Raw genomic sequence first — 18,385 nt, 5'->3', positions numbered from 1 at the left:
CCTGTGCACGCAGGCTGTTGACCAGCATCACAACTGAATGTTTTCTGGTGTCCACTGAATTCCACCTGCACAAACACTCTTTCAATTAAGACCCAAAAATCTGTTCTCTCCGTGGGGGGGGTGGCTCTTCTTCCTAAACCTTCAATGCCACTGTGACTCTATTCAGTTCTTTACCTTGCCTTCCGGTCCTTTCATAGCGCCACTGGAGTTTTGTCTCCGACATTATTTGCTTGCATAGGAGGAAGGTGCATAAAGAAAAAAAGAATCAGAAAGCAGGATTTATAGTAACCCCAGATTTTAATAGGAGAGTTTAATCTCTGCACCCCTTCATCCCACTTAGTTCTCTGCATTAGTGGATAAACTGCTTGAATTTCAGGGCCTTGATGAACAGCTTTTGCTATTCATCAGGTAATTCTCTATATCTCTCTTCCACTATCTTCATCTCCCTCCTCTCTCTGTTGACTTGGCCTTCATGAGCTTTACGCGCTCCTTTACATCCCGGCGTCTGTCAGCGGATATGAGAAAAAGGGCGAGTCCTCCTGTCGGAGGTTGTGCAGGAGATGGAAGCTGTGTAAGTGAGAACCAGACCAACCATGAGGTATCACCGACCTTGGATGTTTTGGTCAGATTTAGAAATAACTGGACCAGGCGAAGCTTCTGAGGAAGCTCGTAGAGAAGAGCGGCGATCTGGTGTAACGCTAAAGTGGAACGGAGCGATTGAATTAGCGTCGTCATGGCATCCTGTGCCTGAGGAGGTGCCACGTGGTCGGGTTAGGCTCAAACGGGGGCCCAAAATCTTCTCACATGGCCTTTCTGCGCTGCCCAATTGATGGTTTGTAGTCAGTCATTGCAATTTAGAGGACGTGACTTCGGTCCCAGTTAAATTGGGCGTGTTCCGTCCGTTCGCTGCTCACGAACCATCAACATTGGGGATAAAACAGTCTTGACTGCAGGGACTGGCCACATGTCCCTTTGGTCTTTAAAGTGATGTTAAAATTTCAACCTTGATTATTTGAGCAGCCGCGAATGCTAATTCACGTTCCTCCAGCAGCTGGGCCCGGGTTCTCTGATCTCTGTGTGAACCTAATCAAGTATTAAAGATTCTGTTTGAAACCGGGTTGAGCCTGCAAACGGTTGCAGGCGAAGAGTGCACTTCTGTCAGGTTCCGGCCGTCCGTTTGGCCCCCAAATGTTTCCTTTTCACCGTCCAGGAGTCCTGAAACATTACTCTGCCCTTCCTCCTCCACCTTCCCACCTCCATCTGTCTCCTCCCAGTCATCTCTCTATTATGCTCCGTGCGCTGTGAGTGGGAGACAGATGGCACTCACTCAGCCTTAATGGGAAAGCTTCTCCACTCCTATCACTTTTGGGATCAATCGCTGGAGACGGCACAAAGGCACCGCGGCATCTGAGGGGTTAAACGCTTTAAGTATGCCGGAGTGGCGAGGAGCGGTCAGATGGATGCGTGGCCCCTGGGAGGTGTTTTGTGTACATGCGTGTGCTCTCATCTGTGTGCCTCAGACAGGCGCTGCACAGCAAAATGGTGTTTACATCGTACTTGTTGTCTGGTTTTTCCAGGAGGGATTGGTGCTGATAACCAAACCCCCATTTTTTGGCGTGTCCAGTGCACATGGTTGCGGTTATTGAACTGTGCTGTTGCGTGCTGAGTCTTCCTCGCGCGCTCACTCGGGGTGCCGCGCTCGGCTGTAACCGATAGCTTCGGGAGTGCCGCTCTGTACTTGAGCGTGATTAATTGAGGGGGCAGCACAAATGGTGCAGGATGATGAAGCACGTCCAATGTCAAGTCCTGATAAAGGAGGGAGAACATCGAGATGACGGAGAAGGTGAAGAGGTCGAGAACTGGAGAATCCGAGGCCATTGGGGCGCCGGCCATCCCTTCTGAGCAGAAGATTTATGAAAGATCAAACTACCAGACACAAAATATTGACGTTCCTGTTAGAGTGAGGTGTACAATCTGACCCCACAGCCATTGTTGTGACTGGATTAACATGTGAGATTTTATGTCACACCCACTCCACATATTCTTGTTAAAGCAGCGATGCTTTTATAGCAGCCGGCGCCTTTTTCTGGCTCTGCTGTGGAAGATTAGACTTCCCAGTCATGATCCACTCAGGAAACAGAGCTCCGTCTCCAGGGGGGCTGCACTAGATTCAGTCTCATCCATCAAAATTTTGTCGACCTGAGCAGATCCCACTAACTGCAGCAGCTTTCTCTGCCAGTGTTTGGGGGCCACCGCCCCCTGTTGGTGGATCCAAGCACTCCACCTCCGTTAATCTCAAAGCTTTGCTTAGTTACATAATCATGGAAATTATACTTCAAAAAACGTTGGTTTACATGTTTCATTCCATTTTTTAGGTTCTTTTCGAGTCTGATTATAGTTAATGACTTAAGACTCAAGAAGCGAAGAGACAAAAGTGGCTATTTATTAACTTTCTTCTTCTGTATTTCATGTTTGGTGTCTCACTTGGTGACTCCCCCCATAACTACATGTGGAGATGTAAAAGAAGGAAATAAAACCTCTTAATAGGTATATTTATTATGCCAGGTGAAGCCAGGAACAGGACCCAAAATGCAGACACAAACTTGCCCATAAAAAGGTTTAATTTTCAAAAAAAAAAGGTTACAGGTAAAGGTGCAAGCGAGTGAGGCTGATCTGAGTGACAGTGAGCTGCAAAATACAAAGGTGAAGCAGGTGAAAACTCACAAGAAAGGCAGACTAGCAAAAGTTCAAGCGCAAAAGATTCTCAAGAAAGAGGAGCCAGGCGTTACCATGAAGGCTCTACAACAAGAGGAGAATCGAGCCGCTCTTTAAAGCTGCAGATCCAATCAGCCCAAATGAGCTGCAGGTAAATCAGGTGATGCCTCAGGGGGTGCCTGACCCTGCCAGGGAACGGGGCGAACGGACAGGAAAAAATGAACAAAATACACTGAATCATAACATTATCAGCACGAAAACAGCAGGGATCGGTATCTAATGATGCATAAGATCTGCTTAGGATCGAAGTCGGGCAGATTTTTATGGCCGTGTAAACAGGCGCACTCATATTTTAGCCACTCCTCCCTAATGGGAACAGCTTGGTGTGAAATTCTGACAGATTTATTTTAGTACTGTTCCCATGTGTGCTTCCCTCCGTTATAGTATAGAGCACAGAGCTTCTGATGTAGAATATAACCCACTGATAAGCATTATTTTATGTCCTTGGCCTTCTTCCTTAGTGGTTATCGACCGGAAGGGAACCTCAGCAACGTCGGGGACCAGTTCAACAGAGACAACTGGATCATTGTCCAATAAAGACTGAATATCTACGGAGTATAAAATGCAGTGGCATCTACGTCCATGCTGCTGATACTTCCTCACTGCGGAGAAGACAAAGTAGATGATTTCAACTTAAATTGTCACTTAACTAAGAGAAAAAAGGATGTGGTCACTTTAGTTAAAGATGACAAGGTGTCATCTATAAATATGCCACAGACTCTGGTCAGCTTCTCAATAAATCCTCTGCTGAACAGAATTTGGATGGACGGAAGACGATCCCGAGCCCCTACTCAGTCCTCCTTTTCTTTCCTAAATATTGCTCGCTGCTGACCACAGGCTCTGTCACGAGATCCCCGGTATGATTGTCATCGTTGATCATATCGCCTCACAACCCTCGTGAATAACAATGGAGACGGACCTCATCATCATATCAGTAAAAATGTAAAAATGTGTTGTCTTGGGTGGAGGTGCAGGACTCGACAGCTTCCCAGAAGGACTGATACACTGTTTTGGCCCAGGTATTTGTGCAAAGCAAACCTATTGAGGCTGATTTTAATCATTAACTACATTTTTTTTCAAAGATGAGACGGATAATTGTTGGGTTTGGCTAAAAAGGAAATCCTCTTTGCACCGTGTGCTTCTGAAGTGTGTTTAGGAGGGTGTTACGGTTAACTGCTTTGGTGCGTCCCATCTGGAGTCCTAATGCCTACTGTGATCCTAAACCTTGTTTTTGCAATTAGCTCTTTAAGATTAGGAACCTTTGCTAATTCGGCTCCCTGAGATTGAGTGAGTGCTCAGGTAGGAGGATGAAGGCTGAGATTCCAACATTTGTGCACCATAGACCTCCTGCAGCTTGTTGTGACAGAGCCTGTTGCTTATTTATCCGTCCCGCTCACTTCTTATATAGACGTTGATTGGGTCTTAATCTTGAACGTGTCCATCACCAAGAGAAACCTCCCTCTCTGACCAAACAGCTAAATCATGTCGTCTGCACCACATGGATCAGATGGAGTGTGTTAATACACTCACTCTCATCTGATTTGGCTGTCATGCTCAGGCCTTGGAACAGTTCGGACGTGCTTCTGCTTCTCAGATGGATTTTCACCGTAGGATGAAAAGCGTGACAAAACGTGCGTTGGCTTATGTTGTCATGTATGCAGCCGGCCACGGCGCTCACCGTGACAAATGCATGTTTGACTCCATGCTGCACGACAGCAGTGGTCAAGAAGCAACAGAGCAGACTTTAAACGATTGAGGATTTAAAAAACATCCTTGCCAAGCTAATTCTCCCCATGAATGAGTTCAGTTCAAGTCTTTCAAATCATTTATATTCATTCTGCATCAAGCAACGTGTCACTGTCAAGACGCAGCCTCGGGCTCTTTCTTTATCTCAAAACTCCACCTTTGCATCACTGGAGAATCGCTCCACCACCTGAGCTACAGCTGCCCCCTGTTCACATAACCTTTGACCCCCACGCTTCCTTCTCCTCGTGTAGGAGATGTCAGTAATAAGCTGGCAGCCAACAGAAGGCTTTGATTTCAGCCTTGAGGACTCGGGTCACTGAAATAGAGTCCGAACCCTCTTTTGTACCCTAATGCTCAACAGATGCCTCCCAATCCAGACCACAAAACCTCCCAAAAGAACCAGCTGCTCCTCATTGCTGCTGGTCCAATGTCCTGGAAGCTGCTCTACCAAGAAAAGGACTCGGAACTCGGAGAGAAATAATGTCTCATTTTTTGGCCTGAAGCTAGATTCATTTTGGTGCTAATTCTTAATTGTTTTAATTAGCTGCTAGCCCACAGCATTTGTCCCCGTGTTGCTATTTGCCTCCTGAGCTGCTCTGCCAATTTATCTTTGAATTTCTTGTGAGCGTTTCGTCCTAAAGCCTTTTTGCATGCCAACAACCACCCACATTTGATGCAAACTGACCTTTGCATGGACCAGCTTGGACTTTTGGTTCCGACTTGGGGCTTTAAGGTGACGTTTGGCGTTCACGCACAGGGTGATTAGCTTAACAGGTTTGTTGCAGCAGAGTACTCTCCATACTGCTGCTCTAAAGCAAAATCAAATGAATCTGTCCTTGTTGACACCTCTGGGATGAGTTACAGCCCACCAATCAGGTTCTATCGTACCGTCAGTCCTGCAGGTCATTTAACTGTAGCTGGTGTGAATATTTGCTTCACTTATCTCATATAAAGCAATAAATAAAGAACGGAAACGTTGGGTTGGGATTCAATTCCTCCATGGATCTTTGGTTTCATCCAAAAGCACAAGTTAAATGAATTCACCTGCATTTTCACTTTCATCAAACCGTTGCGTCAGCAAAATACTGAGAAGCTTACAGGGAAACACGAGCGCAGCGGTTAACTTTCTGGACTTGTGAGGCCTCCTGTTGTGACTGGAGGATGAATGCATCCGTTATTCCACGGCAGCGCCTCTAGAAACGGAGAAATATGCATCCCGGTATCTCCTGCGCCAACTCCACAGCACATTTCTACCTCACACACATCCTGGACCACTTCCTTATTGGATGCCAGCAGCTGTTCACGGGTCCATTTTCTCATTCCTCTTGTATTTGTCATATCTGAAAGGGATTCCAGAAGCCATGGCTAAAACTCTCTCTCTTTGAATCCCACTTTGATGACAATGAGCCATATTCTGGTCGTTAGCGTGCAGGGATTCTGCCGGAGAGGTCGGAATAAAGGCTTTATTCATCCGCTGTGCTCGGTCACAAAGAGACGGAAACGTCCAACCACTGGAAGATGGATGGATAAATAAATAATAAAGACTATTTCGTGCCGCCACTGTGTGTGTTATGCCACTTCAGATATTTTTAATTTACTTTTATGACACGTAGTTTTTTTGGAATTCATTTGGAAACACTTTAATGGGGATGAAATTAAGGAAATATGCTGTTTCACAAGGCCCAACCAGACTCTTTGTCCCTAGTAAAGACACTCTAGCATTGAGATTTGGGATCATTTGGTCAAGAACATTTCTAAATAAGTGTTATTGCAGCGCAGTATGGAGGCAGAGGAAGGATTCAGAGGGTCATGGAAGCGCAACAGAATCTTTATGGCTGCTGTGGAGCAGCGAGAGTAAGATTTAGAGCTCCCTCTGCCCAAGTGGGGGACAGAATAACTTCAATGACGCGACCGCGCTCGTCTCCAGATGTTCACTCTGTTTCTGTTTTGTTTAAACAACTTCCAGGTCTTTGTCATTTTTTGGGACTCCATCGGTTTTTCTATCTCCTCACAGTTTGAAACCATCTTCTGACGCACCCTTTTCATCCTCAAGCATCCCAACATCGCTCAAACCCTCCTACTGTGCTGCCTCCGGCACTCCGACAGCCTCCTCGCACCAGGATTTAGGGTCTTTTAACTCTTCATTGCAGCACTTTCCTCATTTGTATGTGAGGTGAGCTGCACCTGCAGCGGAGAGACGTGAAATTTCAGTTGATGTGAGGGTTTCGATTACCTCAGGAAAACTGAAAGGGCACATCGATTGTGAGGAAGATAGGCAGAGGAGAAACGGAGTGATAGATTGCCGAGTATGACTTTCTATAAATAGCGCAGCCTCATCTATCCGTCCATCAACCTTTTTTTTTTTAAAACCCATTTGTCTTGCTGGACTGCCCGTGTCCAGGAGTCGGTCTTGAATAGCTGAAGTGTAAACCCTGAGCACTGCCCCCCCCCCCCCCCAGCTGAAGCTCAGCAAATCTCATTATAATCCATTAAGCAAGGATCTTAAACTCATCCTCCGTCTTTGAAATGTGGGGAGAGGTCTCTGTCTTTGGTGACAGCCTGAGGGAGGGGTGGGGAGGAGCGCAGGAAGAGGATGGTGGTGCCGCTTTGCAGTCACATGACTAATCTGTGTCTGTTGCAGGGAGTGTTGGCAACTGGCCAAAGTCAACTATCTCTCCACATCTTTCTTCTCTCTCTCTCTTTCTCGAACACAAGCATCTCCTGAGCACTAGAAGCTTTTTTTTTTTTTTGCAGTTTAGTTCAGAATCCATGCGCAGTGACTGTTATTTTTGAAGCGCCGTCTCAGGTCACTAACCATGTCCCTCTTGTGTTGCTTCTTCTTCAGGGACTACGGCTCCAAGCGCAAGTCGGGTAAGTCACCCATGGTTCTTTTTTTTGTGGTACCTGTAACTTATTTCACCTTGTTGCTCTGGACAGAAATACACAGACTCCCAATACAAACGAGATCCTTCTGCTACATGATATATGATGCCTATGCTTTGCTGGCAAGTCCATTGACTGCAGATTGTCTCTTTTTCCTGCTGAATGATGCTATTTTATTTGATTTCCATTAATTCAAAAAGCAACCCCCCCTTCCCCCCACAAACTGTCAGCAGGTTTAGTGACTGTGCATCAGTCATTTACTAGCTACCGTCAGGGATTTTTAACCTCATTAGCCATGGTAGCAAATATATGGTTCTTAGGAGGTATTAGCAACAGTGGAGCTTCTTAACAACAACATGGGCACATGTGAGTGACTGATGTGTTTTGCAAGCATGTGCTAACACCTTGGTAGCAGCCTTTCAGAACTATTTTCTTTTATTCTATATAAAGGTGTTGAAAGGATAACTTACTGGACTGCATCTTATTGTATCTTGATATACTAATGAGAACTTTAAATGTGTTTTTGCAGTTACTTAAAGTACACAACAGGGGAAATACTGATGGGTTTAATCTTGGGCTGATGGTGCTGGAGCTCATTTCTGCCAGAATCGATTCGTTTTAGACCCATCGTCAGCTCAGTGCAATGTCATTCCTCCAATAAGGCTGCTAACGCGGAAGCTAATCGCTGCCACTGATACAGCGTTTTGTGTGTTCTCTCTCTCAGCCTGTAGAACAGAGCAGCAGGTGGCTTCTGTGCTGTTAGTATGTGAAAGCCTAATTCTCTGGGATGCAGCCCAGTTGGGCGCTGCTTCACTGACCAAGTGATCTTAGCTATGACCTGAAGTAGCATGAAGTAAGGCGGCGCGGATTCCTGTCAGGGTGTGTTCACGCCGCCGCCGCTTCGGTCCGTGTTTACATCTGTTTGTGTTCATTCTGGTCCAAATGCTGCAGTGTTATTGCATCAAGTATTGAAAATTTATATATATTCATTTGGCTGTTTTACTTGTTTCACTCTCCTAATTGTAATATTAAAGCCACAGTTGTACTGTAAAATGTTGTCGTTACTAGAACATCATGCTAAAGTGTTTTTGACTGAATGTTACGTAACATCAACTAGGAAGGGGGAAAAAGTGGCTGCTTGGAAAGTACATGAGGGATGAACGTTACAACTGTTTTCCAGTTCAAGTTCACCGAGCATTATTTCACGTCGTCCCCAGTCAAGTGTCACTTTTGATTTAAGGTGTTTTGACTGCTGGGGACTCTCGTTGATTTCATTTAATAATCCTAAATCATTTAAACTGGGACAGCATTTGGATTTGAAACAGAAACAAGCACAGTTTGAGTCGATATCCTGTTTGGCCGGAATGTCGGACATATTTCTCTTAAATTCAGGGTCAGGCGTTTCAGGGGTTACGTTACTGTGCTTCTCCACTGTGTGGGGGCCAAATTCAGAGTGAGAGGAGAGGGAGCTGTTTGGCCTCCAAAGGCCACAGGGTTCAGTCAGGCTGACTCTGGGGATGTTTATGTGCTGTGGTGATTAGGATTTCAGATTTATGTCAAAATGGTCGGTGTTATTTATGCAGAGATGGAAGGAGGGGTTGGGACTCCACGTGTGGTGGTGTTTTTACAAGTGTGTTCCCCTCTGTAAAGCTGTCGCTGACCATTAGGATTGTAGAAGCAGACTATTTATATATTAGGAGCTCCTTTGTCAACACACATTTTGGTGAGTTACACCTATCTTTCACCTCCTTATAAGGACCTTCTCCAGGTTTTAAACAGCAATAAGAAGCAGCGGAGACATCCGTTTTGTAGATTTGCTCTTGGCATGACAAAAGTGGACATATTCAGGTTAAATTGATGTAAATGTAGTCAGATGACTAAATGAAAGCAAAACTGAATTTATTGATCTGTGAAGTGATCGAGTGGTTTTATTCGGCAGTTCCACTGCTGTTCAAGTGCGGGTTCCATCTAAAATCATCCAAAATTAACAGTGTTGAAAAGCCAGCTGAACATATCGCAGTTTTACAAATTCCCTCACCTGTCTGGCCGGGCTTTACAAAACACAAGACAAAGATGAAACCGTTCTATGTTAAAGGTAAAAACTCTTATTTGCCACACCGTTGAAGCCTCAACCGAACCCCCTGTTTGGAGTTTCATTGATGTCATTGCTCAAAGCTGGAGTCTATAATAGACTTAAAGGTCATATCCCCCCCTGTCATTCATGTAGGCCTAGAAAGACACAAACCTGCCCACTCCCCAAACCACAACAGTGTTCCAACCGATCAGTGCGTTCAACCGTCCACAATGGCGATGTAGCATCGTAGGTACAGCCTATAATGGCTGGTCTCGAGGGGCTGTGATGAACTCAGCCAAACATACAGTATCAAATTCAAATATTACTTAATCACCCATGCAACAAGTCTAGAATTAACGCTGAGCCATCGAGAATATGTCACTGGGACAAACGGTGATAGTCAGATTTGACTGTAACGTAATAAATAATGTACTTGTATCCACCAATTTACTCGACAAGATATGAAAGTATCATTCAGTTTATAATAAATTTGAATTACTGTGCTTAATTTGTCTTTCTTTGTAGCTCTTGATAACACAAAGAAAAAACATACAGTACATGCGTGTGTGTGTGTGAACATAGATGGCCCGGCGTAGGTGGGATGGTTAAAGTCAATAATGTTGAGCAGGGTTGAGATGTTGAGCGGTGACCCTGGCTGACCTGGGAGCAGTCTAGATCCCTCCCACTGGGGCCAGTAAAGCTCTCAAAGCTCTGCTGGGTAGTGAGGGGGGATTTGGGTGATATTATCTCACATGACTCAACAGTATGGAGCCCAGGGCTTTACATCAGGGGCAGCAGCCATGATCAGTTTCAAGATCAGTCAAAATCAACTAGAATTCCACTGTAAGTAACTGAAGATATTTTGCATCTTAGAAATGGAACTACAATTTTTTTTATCAGTTTTCAAGAAGTCAAAAAATATAGTTACACGAATTAGGACAAACTGGGCTATGTGGCGCTCTATCTTATGCAAAAATACCAGTTCAAGACAACAGATGTGTAATATGTGACAGGTTAGGGTGAGGAAATATTGCTGTAGGTAGGAACAGAAGGCTGATACACCCAGATATATTCATAATATACTCAGAGCAAAAAAAAAAGCCCCTACAAACCACCAAACCAAGTTAGCGTCCATGTTCGGAACATTTTGCCAGACATAAACCCTAAAACTAACAAGGTAGAGGAAACATTCTCCTGAGATATGGAATAAATGATTTGATTATCCATATTTTATTATGTTTATCTTTTATCCAGTCATTCTCAAAAGGGCTTAAAAGAATTGACTGGACATCACTTCCTGTCATGTGGCGGTCCCCAAGGCTCCATCTGTGGGCCACTGATTTCTTTGTACCTTCTCCCCTTCATCATTTGATGTCTCTGACCTCTTCTGTGTTGGTGACTGATGCTAAATGACTTTAAATTTGAATGAAGCGAGGACCAAAGCCATCATTCTGGACCAAATCAGGCCATTGATGTCCCATCCTTTGATCTGGGTTCCCTGCTAATGTTTGATAAAGCCGCCGTCGCCAGAGATTTTTAACTGGATTTTACTCTTTTGCTGTTTGTTTTATGTGCTGTTATTGATTCTGTTTTACTTTATGGTTTTTCAAAACTGTGCTATAGAAATAAAATTAGTTGGGTTATTTCTCTCCTTAGAATTCACTGTTGCAAAATCAAGAGTTTCCACCAATTTCATGTCACACAACTTTAAGATGTTTTATTTAACAGAACAAGATGACAGTGAAAACCCCATTTTGGCTTGTTTTTTTTGTTTGGTGGATGTGAAGCCTAAATCTTGGCCACCAGGAGAACAGGTTCAGCTAGTTCAGCAGCATGATTTCATTTCCTGAAGCAGGGGAGCCTGGAGAAGAGAGGATTATGGGAAGGGTTCTTCATGCACCTTTTTATTGATCTTATCAAGTGATCAGATTTTTGTCTCACGTCTCAACACCGAATACTTTCAGCTGTGGGATGTTTAAGGGGGTTCTTTGAGCCCTTTTAAGCATCTCAATTGGGATTAAGATCTGGGTTCTGGCCTCCAACCATTCCAGAACTCCATTTCTTACATTTCCACCAGTCCTTAATGGACTAATTGGAAGATTTTAGGTCACCGTCATGATACGAGAGCCAGTTTACTTTTGATTTTTGGACGATGACATTTAGGGGTTTTTGGAGACTTCTTTTAGCATCTTGAGGTCTGCTTTCGAGGCGAGCTTGTTTGGACGGACCTGGGTATGATGGCAGATGCTTTGAATGTCCTGCTCTTGTCAATTGCTTTCAGGGCGACGTACATGAGTATACGCGTGCTGCGCTGAAGCCTAGGCTGTGCAAGAGTGATCAAAATGCAAACAAGAAAGCTAAAGCTACAGGAATTTATCTTGCTCTTACATTTTCTGCTCAGTAGTGGGGATGAAGGCATGTCTGACCATGCATGTTCCTCTGCATGTTGTCCAACTAAATAATCCATCTCTGCTTCTCTTCTTCCTTCTCTCCGTCTGCAGTATGGATGTACGGCTTTACAGACAGTCCGAGAAAAGAGGCCTCAGGTACTTTTGTGCATCTATGTCAGCATGTTGAATGTGAATGCATGTCCGTGCTCTTGTGAGCACAGCATTCCTGATGCACAGGTGTTGCTGTATTTGTATTCTTTCTATTCACACTAAGCTTATCGTCTGCCGGCGACATCTGCTCCTCCCATCCAGGATCCATTGACCTTACATTTATGTGTCTGAATGCAGTGAGTTGTCGGGTCATATTTTCTGCATGTCACTGCAACTTTGCCGTAGCCCCGCCCACTTCCGGCAGGAGTTGGCAGCCATCGAACAATAATCAAACTTGCTAACACGACAACCCCAACAAACTATGGCAAAATGATGGCAGGTCTGATTAAAAGGCTGAGTGCACATAACGATAGATTATATATAGATCTCTAAACACATATTGTGACAGACGCAGTCACAGATTTGCCCATCTGGTGAACATTGGCGTTATTTATCTGTACTGTAATTGCAGCTTTTCTGGAGGACGGTGACATATCGTGTTGTTTGCTTCCATTAGGGCTGTCAGAGCGTCAGTATGCACTAGGGGGAACAAAGATGATCCCCTTTGAACGCACAGTCAGGCAAAAATAGTCCGTCTTTGCTGGAAATGTGGAAAGGTTGTGTAAAATGGCACGTCCAAACAGAAACATCTCGTTTTAAAAAGAGGGCAGAACGCGAGTTTCCAAGATTTATGGTATTTCATCAAAAAGGGTTGGATTACATTAAAGCATTATTCATTTAAATTACAAGGTTGGTGCTTCCTCTGAGGGACTTTAATGGCTCCGTTTATTTTTGTCTCAAGGGAGTAAAAACAGTGAAGGCAGAGTTGAACATCCAGCCTCACTCAATAGGGAAGGTTACAAATATTCCAAGGAGTCTGGTTGTGATGCTTTCAGGTGTGTGGGGAAAAACAGCTTCTGTCTAATTCCTTGTCCAAATGCACAAGAAACCCTCAAGCAGTATCAGATTTTGAAGTACGCCAATATTAAAGTTGTTGGGTAGAGAATAAAGTTTTCAGAGAGTGTGAAGCAACTGGGATTAAGATTAGCTCCTCTAAATCTGAGACCATTGTCCTCAGACGGAAAAGAATGGATTGCTCCAAGTAAAGGAATCGAAGTATCTTGGGATGGTGTTCACTGGGGAGGGAAAAATGGAGCCGGAGATTGAAAGACAGATCAGGGCAGCATTCGCAGAGGGCCGGCTCTCTGTTTACCAGTCGATCTACGTTCTAGCCCTCACCTATAATCGTGAGCTTTGGGTAAAGATCGGGAAAACAAGTGGCTAAAATGAGTTTCCTCTGTGGGGAAGGAGGTATCATCCTTAGAGGTGGGGGAGGAGTGACAGTAGAGGAGCTCAAAGTAGAACTGCTGTCATCGGATGTGGTTAAGGCGTCTGGTCAGGATGCCTCCTGGGCCCCTCCCCAGGGTGGCGCATGGGCTAGGTCAGACCGAGGACACGCTGGTGAGAGTCGTCTGCTGGTTGGCCTGGTAACGCATCAGGCGTCCCCATGAGAAGCTGGCGAGGAAGACGAGCGGAGTCGGATTATTGCTTTTTCCGTTCTCCTAATTCGGCATCTTTTGTGGTTTAGTTTGTTAGAGGCAGTGTTGTACTTACTCGTGCACGTATATATATTTTAGAATGTTACACCTTCACAATCTCTTCAGTCTGTTGCTTTTCAGGCTCCAGCGACCTGTCCAGCTCAGTAAAATCTATCCTCTGCAGCTTGTTTTGCTTTACAGAGATGTTGGGCAAACGAATGGTGGCTGAAGTTCATTCATTTTCTCGGTCTCGGTTTTATTTCATTTCTATTGAGATGCCTGATTTAACATTGAATATGAGACCGTAACAGTCGCTCATGAAATAATGTGGTGATGCTTTCTACGTTGACATTGGTCTGAGGTAGCAGCTTTTGTCATGCGGCAGTATCTTTCCAGCGGAAGAAAAGCTTTTTTTATTCCACATTTGCAAATATTGACATCAACATCCCCAAAAGGTGAGCCTATATTAAAAAAACAACTACATTTCTCAGTAAGTTTATCCATTCTCACTGGTATAAAGTCCAAAAATCCAGTTCTTTTGTCACCTGGAAGTCACATTAAACATTGACTGACTTACTCCACAGCTTCATCTGTTTCAACCCCATTTATTTAAAAGTCAACACTGGAATTAGTTGTTTAATTATCAAAAAAATGGTAAAGATGTCGTCCTCAAATGTCTCCACAGCCGCGAAATACATATATTAAAACCTCAACCTCATTTATACCCTAAAAAGGTGATAATTAAGAGTTCTACATGTCTTAGCTTGAGTAACAGGACTATTTTCATCCTTAGAAATCTCACCGCTGGCATGGAAACGTTTAAACACGTTCGCCGGGAGAACGCAGCCGGCTAGTTCCAACTTTCTTTTGTTTGACACAAACCCAGACCAAACCTCCTGCCCCGCTTCTCCCTTTCTTTACTTCTATTCCACTCATATGTTTCTATTTAAGGCCAGCAGTACCGGCTACCATGATTGGTGTGCTCCACCCCCTCCCTTCCTAGCTCGCTGTCCAACGACCGACTCCCAGCAGCAGCGGAGGGAGGCCTTCCCTCTCAACCGCACTGTTGATTTTCCACCGGGAAACTTCCCCATTCTTCCACTCATTTGCTCACCAGGCTTCCCCACCAACTGCCAGTAACTCCTGTCTCTCTCTATTTTCTTTAGCCTCTTTAGCCGTCTTTCTCCCATAGAGCTTCACTGAGGTTATGGATACCCAGTAGATGCCAGATGCAGCCCCTGCAGACATTCCTCTTGTTGTTCATCATGCCTTCGCTGCGGCCCGGAGGTTGGCTCAGCTTTATGGCCAATTGGGACAATGCAGCCAAGGCATGAGCGCGCCTTCTGATTGGTCAGGGGTCAGCCGATGGCAACTCACTGGGCACACGGCAGTAACAACGTCGTCGGCTGTGGGAGTCGCTCCCGTGGATCCACAGCAGGCAGGTGGCTGACGGCGTGTTTCTCCCCCCCAGGGATCGAAAGCTCAGAGCCTATGGTGCTGGAGCAGTACGTGGCTGTAGCCAACTACGAGAGGCAGGAGAACTCAGAGATCAACCTCAAGGCTGGCGAGACTGTGGATGTGATTGAGAAGAGCGAAAGCGGTAAGTGGGCTTTTGTTATGGTGGCGGCGGTTTACACGCCAGCCCTGCAGTCGAATCTACACATTGAAGCCACGGTTAGAGTCTTGCCTTTTAGAAATTTTAGACCTCAAAACCATCTGTCCAGATTTGAAATACAGCTTAAAAACCAAACTGGTCATACAATCGCTGAGGTATCCGCTGAACTGTGCATTTCCTACATTTAACATGTGAATAGAAGCACTGTCAGGAATAAAAGAAACTATTAATTGTTCTTGTTGTTTTCCCGTTATCTATATAACTCCTCTACTTGTCCTCTGATGAATTAGCATCATCTTCTTGTGCTGATACCTGTGTATGGGATAACCAGTGTTGTGGCTACGGGACACGATTTAGCCTTCTAAAAGTGTGTGTGTGTGTGTGTGTGAGAGAGAGAGATTTTCTGGTTTTATCAGTCATTGGACACTGAAAAGAATACAGTTTCTTTCATACCCCATGTGGAAATTCTGTAGCAGTTCCATTGCTAGTTCCCATTCTGGTTCTCTGTCTCTTTTACTGATTGCACGTGGGAAAGGAATTCCCTCTGAGATGATCCTTGAATGAACAGTTTTTTCATTTATCCGCGCCACTGAGGGAAGCTGATGTTTTTCAGATGTAGGCATTTAACCCTAGAACCTCACAGTTAGCAACCCCATCACCACCACATCCACGATGGTAAAAGCCCCCCGAGCGTTCTGGAGTTAATCTCTCTTTGGAGCCAATAACACTGTTCATTTATGCAGCTGTTTATGTTTCTGGCATGTGTCTTCACCATTCCACAAAGCCTTCTGAATTAATGAGCCGCTTCGTAACTTTAATTCTTTAAAGGCTCTTTTTCTTAGCATCTGGGTGTGCGGGAAAGCCCCCGACTGTCTGCTGTGGTTAAACACAAATCACTTCATATGAGTGATTTCTGAGCTCCGATAAGCTCGCCTGAAGTGTTGTCTGAATCACTGAAGCCAAAGAAAGTGGATCTACAGGCAGCCTGATGACGGCAATGATGTCACCTCGAAGCTGAGCCAAAAAGAACACACGGGAGCTTGCGTAGTATTATACAGCCTTCTTCCTGCTCTCAAATATACTAGAGCTTCATTCATTTTTCACATCCTCTCCACTTTTCACAGATGCATTAAATCATTTTGTACTCGGCATTGCAACATAGAATCCAGTCAGTTTTCTGCTTTTGTCTAAGAAAAAGAGATTTATGAAGAATAGCCGGTATATTTATACAGGCTGGAAATACCCAATGGACGCAAAAACACTAAAAAGAATTAATATCGTACTGTAAAGTGCCCAAAAATCTTTTAGTTCTGGAAAAATAAATCAAAATATGGAGTGCTGAGCTTGGTCAAATGGCAAAATTCATTCTGTATCGGTGATCTTTGCAGAAAAACAATGAACCTTAGCTTGTAATGAACCTTTCACCCTTGTGTGAACAGGTCTGACTGAGTGAGGGATAAATATACATTCAAATTCTGAGGCACTATGCATCATCTTTGCTTCATTAGCAGGAGTCGGGTCTTTATGTTTCTACTGACTCCTTTGAGCTCGCAGTGACAGAGAGGAGAATATGGAAAAATGGCTTCTTCCACCCTTCTTCACCAGCCAAGGCTAATTAGTCTGCCAGGAGCGCCCGGAGAGTGACTGCTAGCAGAATCCTGTGGGTTACTGTAACGCCCAAGAAGCAAAGCCACACGGAAAAGTCATTCATGGAAACATTTGGCCTCCTTTACTAGCAAGCCTTTGGTTAAGGCTGAATAAAAGAGATGAGACTCATTACATTTTCCCTCTGTTTTAATGCACAGTCAGCGTGAATTTCGTGCATCTTGGGGTTGAGTTTTCCAGCACTGGTGTTTATTTTGTGTTCAGGTTGTATCACATCTCCCCTGTTGTTGGTTGCTCCCTCTTTATCTCACTTTCTTATGTGAATATCTCCTCATCTGCATCAGATCTTCTTATGTTGTGGATCAATCAGGCACATTCTTGCCAAACATTAAGACCTTTTGCGTTGTCAAAAACAGCCCGGCCGTGGATCCCAGCAGACCCCCTGGCAGTAGATCCTTTAGTTCTATAAGTTTTGAGGCGACGCCTCTATGAATTGGACTTGTTTGTCCAGCACATCCCACATATACTCACAGATACACTCCTCAATTCCCCAGGATCTCATAGCCAGCATTAATTTCCTGAGCAATTTGAGCTTCTTGAGCCATGTTTGCCATGTTGTCTACTCATATTCCCCTGTCCAAATCTATCCAACAAGACCCATTTGTGAGGGGCGGTCAGTAATAACCTTGCCCTTTCCTAACTGTCAAACAATGTCACATATTGGGTTTTCCGTCAAGATTATGAGGTATTGATGCATAACATTTTCTTGTTTTTTTGGACTTTCTCAGGGACATTTTGTTCTGTCCAACAAAGGTAGAACCAATTAGGTAAAGGATAGGGCTTGCTACAGTGCCTCACAGCGTGCTGGGATAGCTTTGCTCCTCAGTGTGTCTTACACACACCGGGATTGGGCCCTAGAGCCAATAACACAGAGCGATGTATGTACAGATGGCTCCTGATAACTTCTGTTTGTTCTGTTCTGCTCTAGTTCCTTTTCACAGCGGACAGCCCACCTGTTCGTGAATGACTTGTCTTTCCCTGACGTGTTCATGGGTCATCATTTGTCTTTTCAGTCCATTTAGTATTTAATCAGAGAATAAAATAGAGAGCGTCAAATCAAATCTGCTGCAGTCACGACTGCCTGTAAGCTCGAGCTCGGGGACAAACCCCCTTTTAACAGGACTCATGTGTTATATGTACATTTTGTCTAGTTTACTGTCAGTGGTCACTTTGTAAACACGTCACAGCACCGTGCTGACCTGTACCGGTCAGTGAATGCATCATTTTCCACACATGTTCAGCCAGGTTTGTGTTTCTTTGTAGTTTTTCCCCATCTGGCTGCCAATCTTTGCCCAGATCTCCTCCTACGGGACAGATTTTCCTTGAAAGCTGTAATTTAAGGGCTCCTCAAATGTTCGAGGCAGCCCCCTTCTGTCAGAAATCAGGTTTTCCACGTTTCCTCACAGTCACATCTGCATCTAAATGGGTTGTTTTTTTTGGGTTTGTTTTTGAATCCAAACACAAGCTCATCCGTGAACCACTGTAGAGGTTACGCCATCAGACTTATTGGTACTGGTAAATTAGTCTTCATCGATGGTCTAGGCAGGAG

General features: G+C 44.5%; 1 protein-coding gene across 8 annotated transcripts in view; it reads left to right on the top strand.

Moving 5' to 3' along the window:
- sh3pxd2aa (SH3 and PX domains 2Aa) overlaps positions 1–18,385 on the top strand; it is a 50,510-nt gene that overhangs the window by 17,625 nt on the left and 14,500 nt on the right. For 4 of the 8 annotated variants that reach the window (XM_057037007.1, XM_057037003.1, XM_057037009.1 and 1 more), the window contains exons 6-8: positions 7,367–7,392; positions 11,980–12,024; positions 15,028–15,156. In XM_057037007.1, coding sequence (XP_056892987.1) covers positions 7,367–7,392; positions 11,980–12,024; positions 15,028–15,156 — 200 coding nt within the window. Of the gene's footprint in view, positions 1–7,322; positions 7,393–11,979; positions 12,025–15,027; positions 15,157–18,385 lie in introns of those variants that run through there. The other 4 variants (XM_057037005.1, XM_057037006.1, XM_057037010.1 and 1 more) reach the window with 2 other exon arrangements.

This window comes from Takifugu flavidus, chromosome 6 (assembly GCF_003711565.1).
Source record: "Takifugu flavidus isolate HTHZ2018 chromosome 6, ASM371156v2, whole genome shotgun sequence".
In the NCBI taxonomy this organism is placed as follows: domain Eukaryota; kingdom Metazoa; phylum Chordata; class Actinopteri; order Tetraodontiformes; family Tetraodontidae; genus Takifugu; species Takifugu flavidus.
Note: the sequence above shows the minus strand (reverse complement) of the source record. Positions and strands in the feature narration are given on the sequence as shown.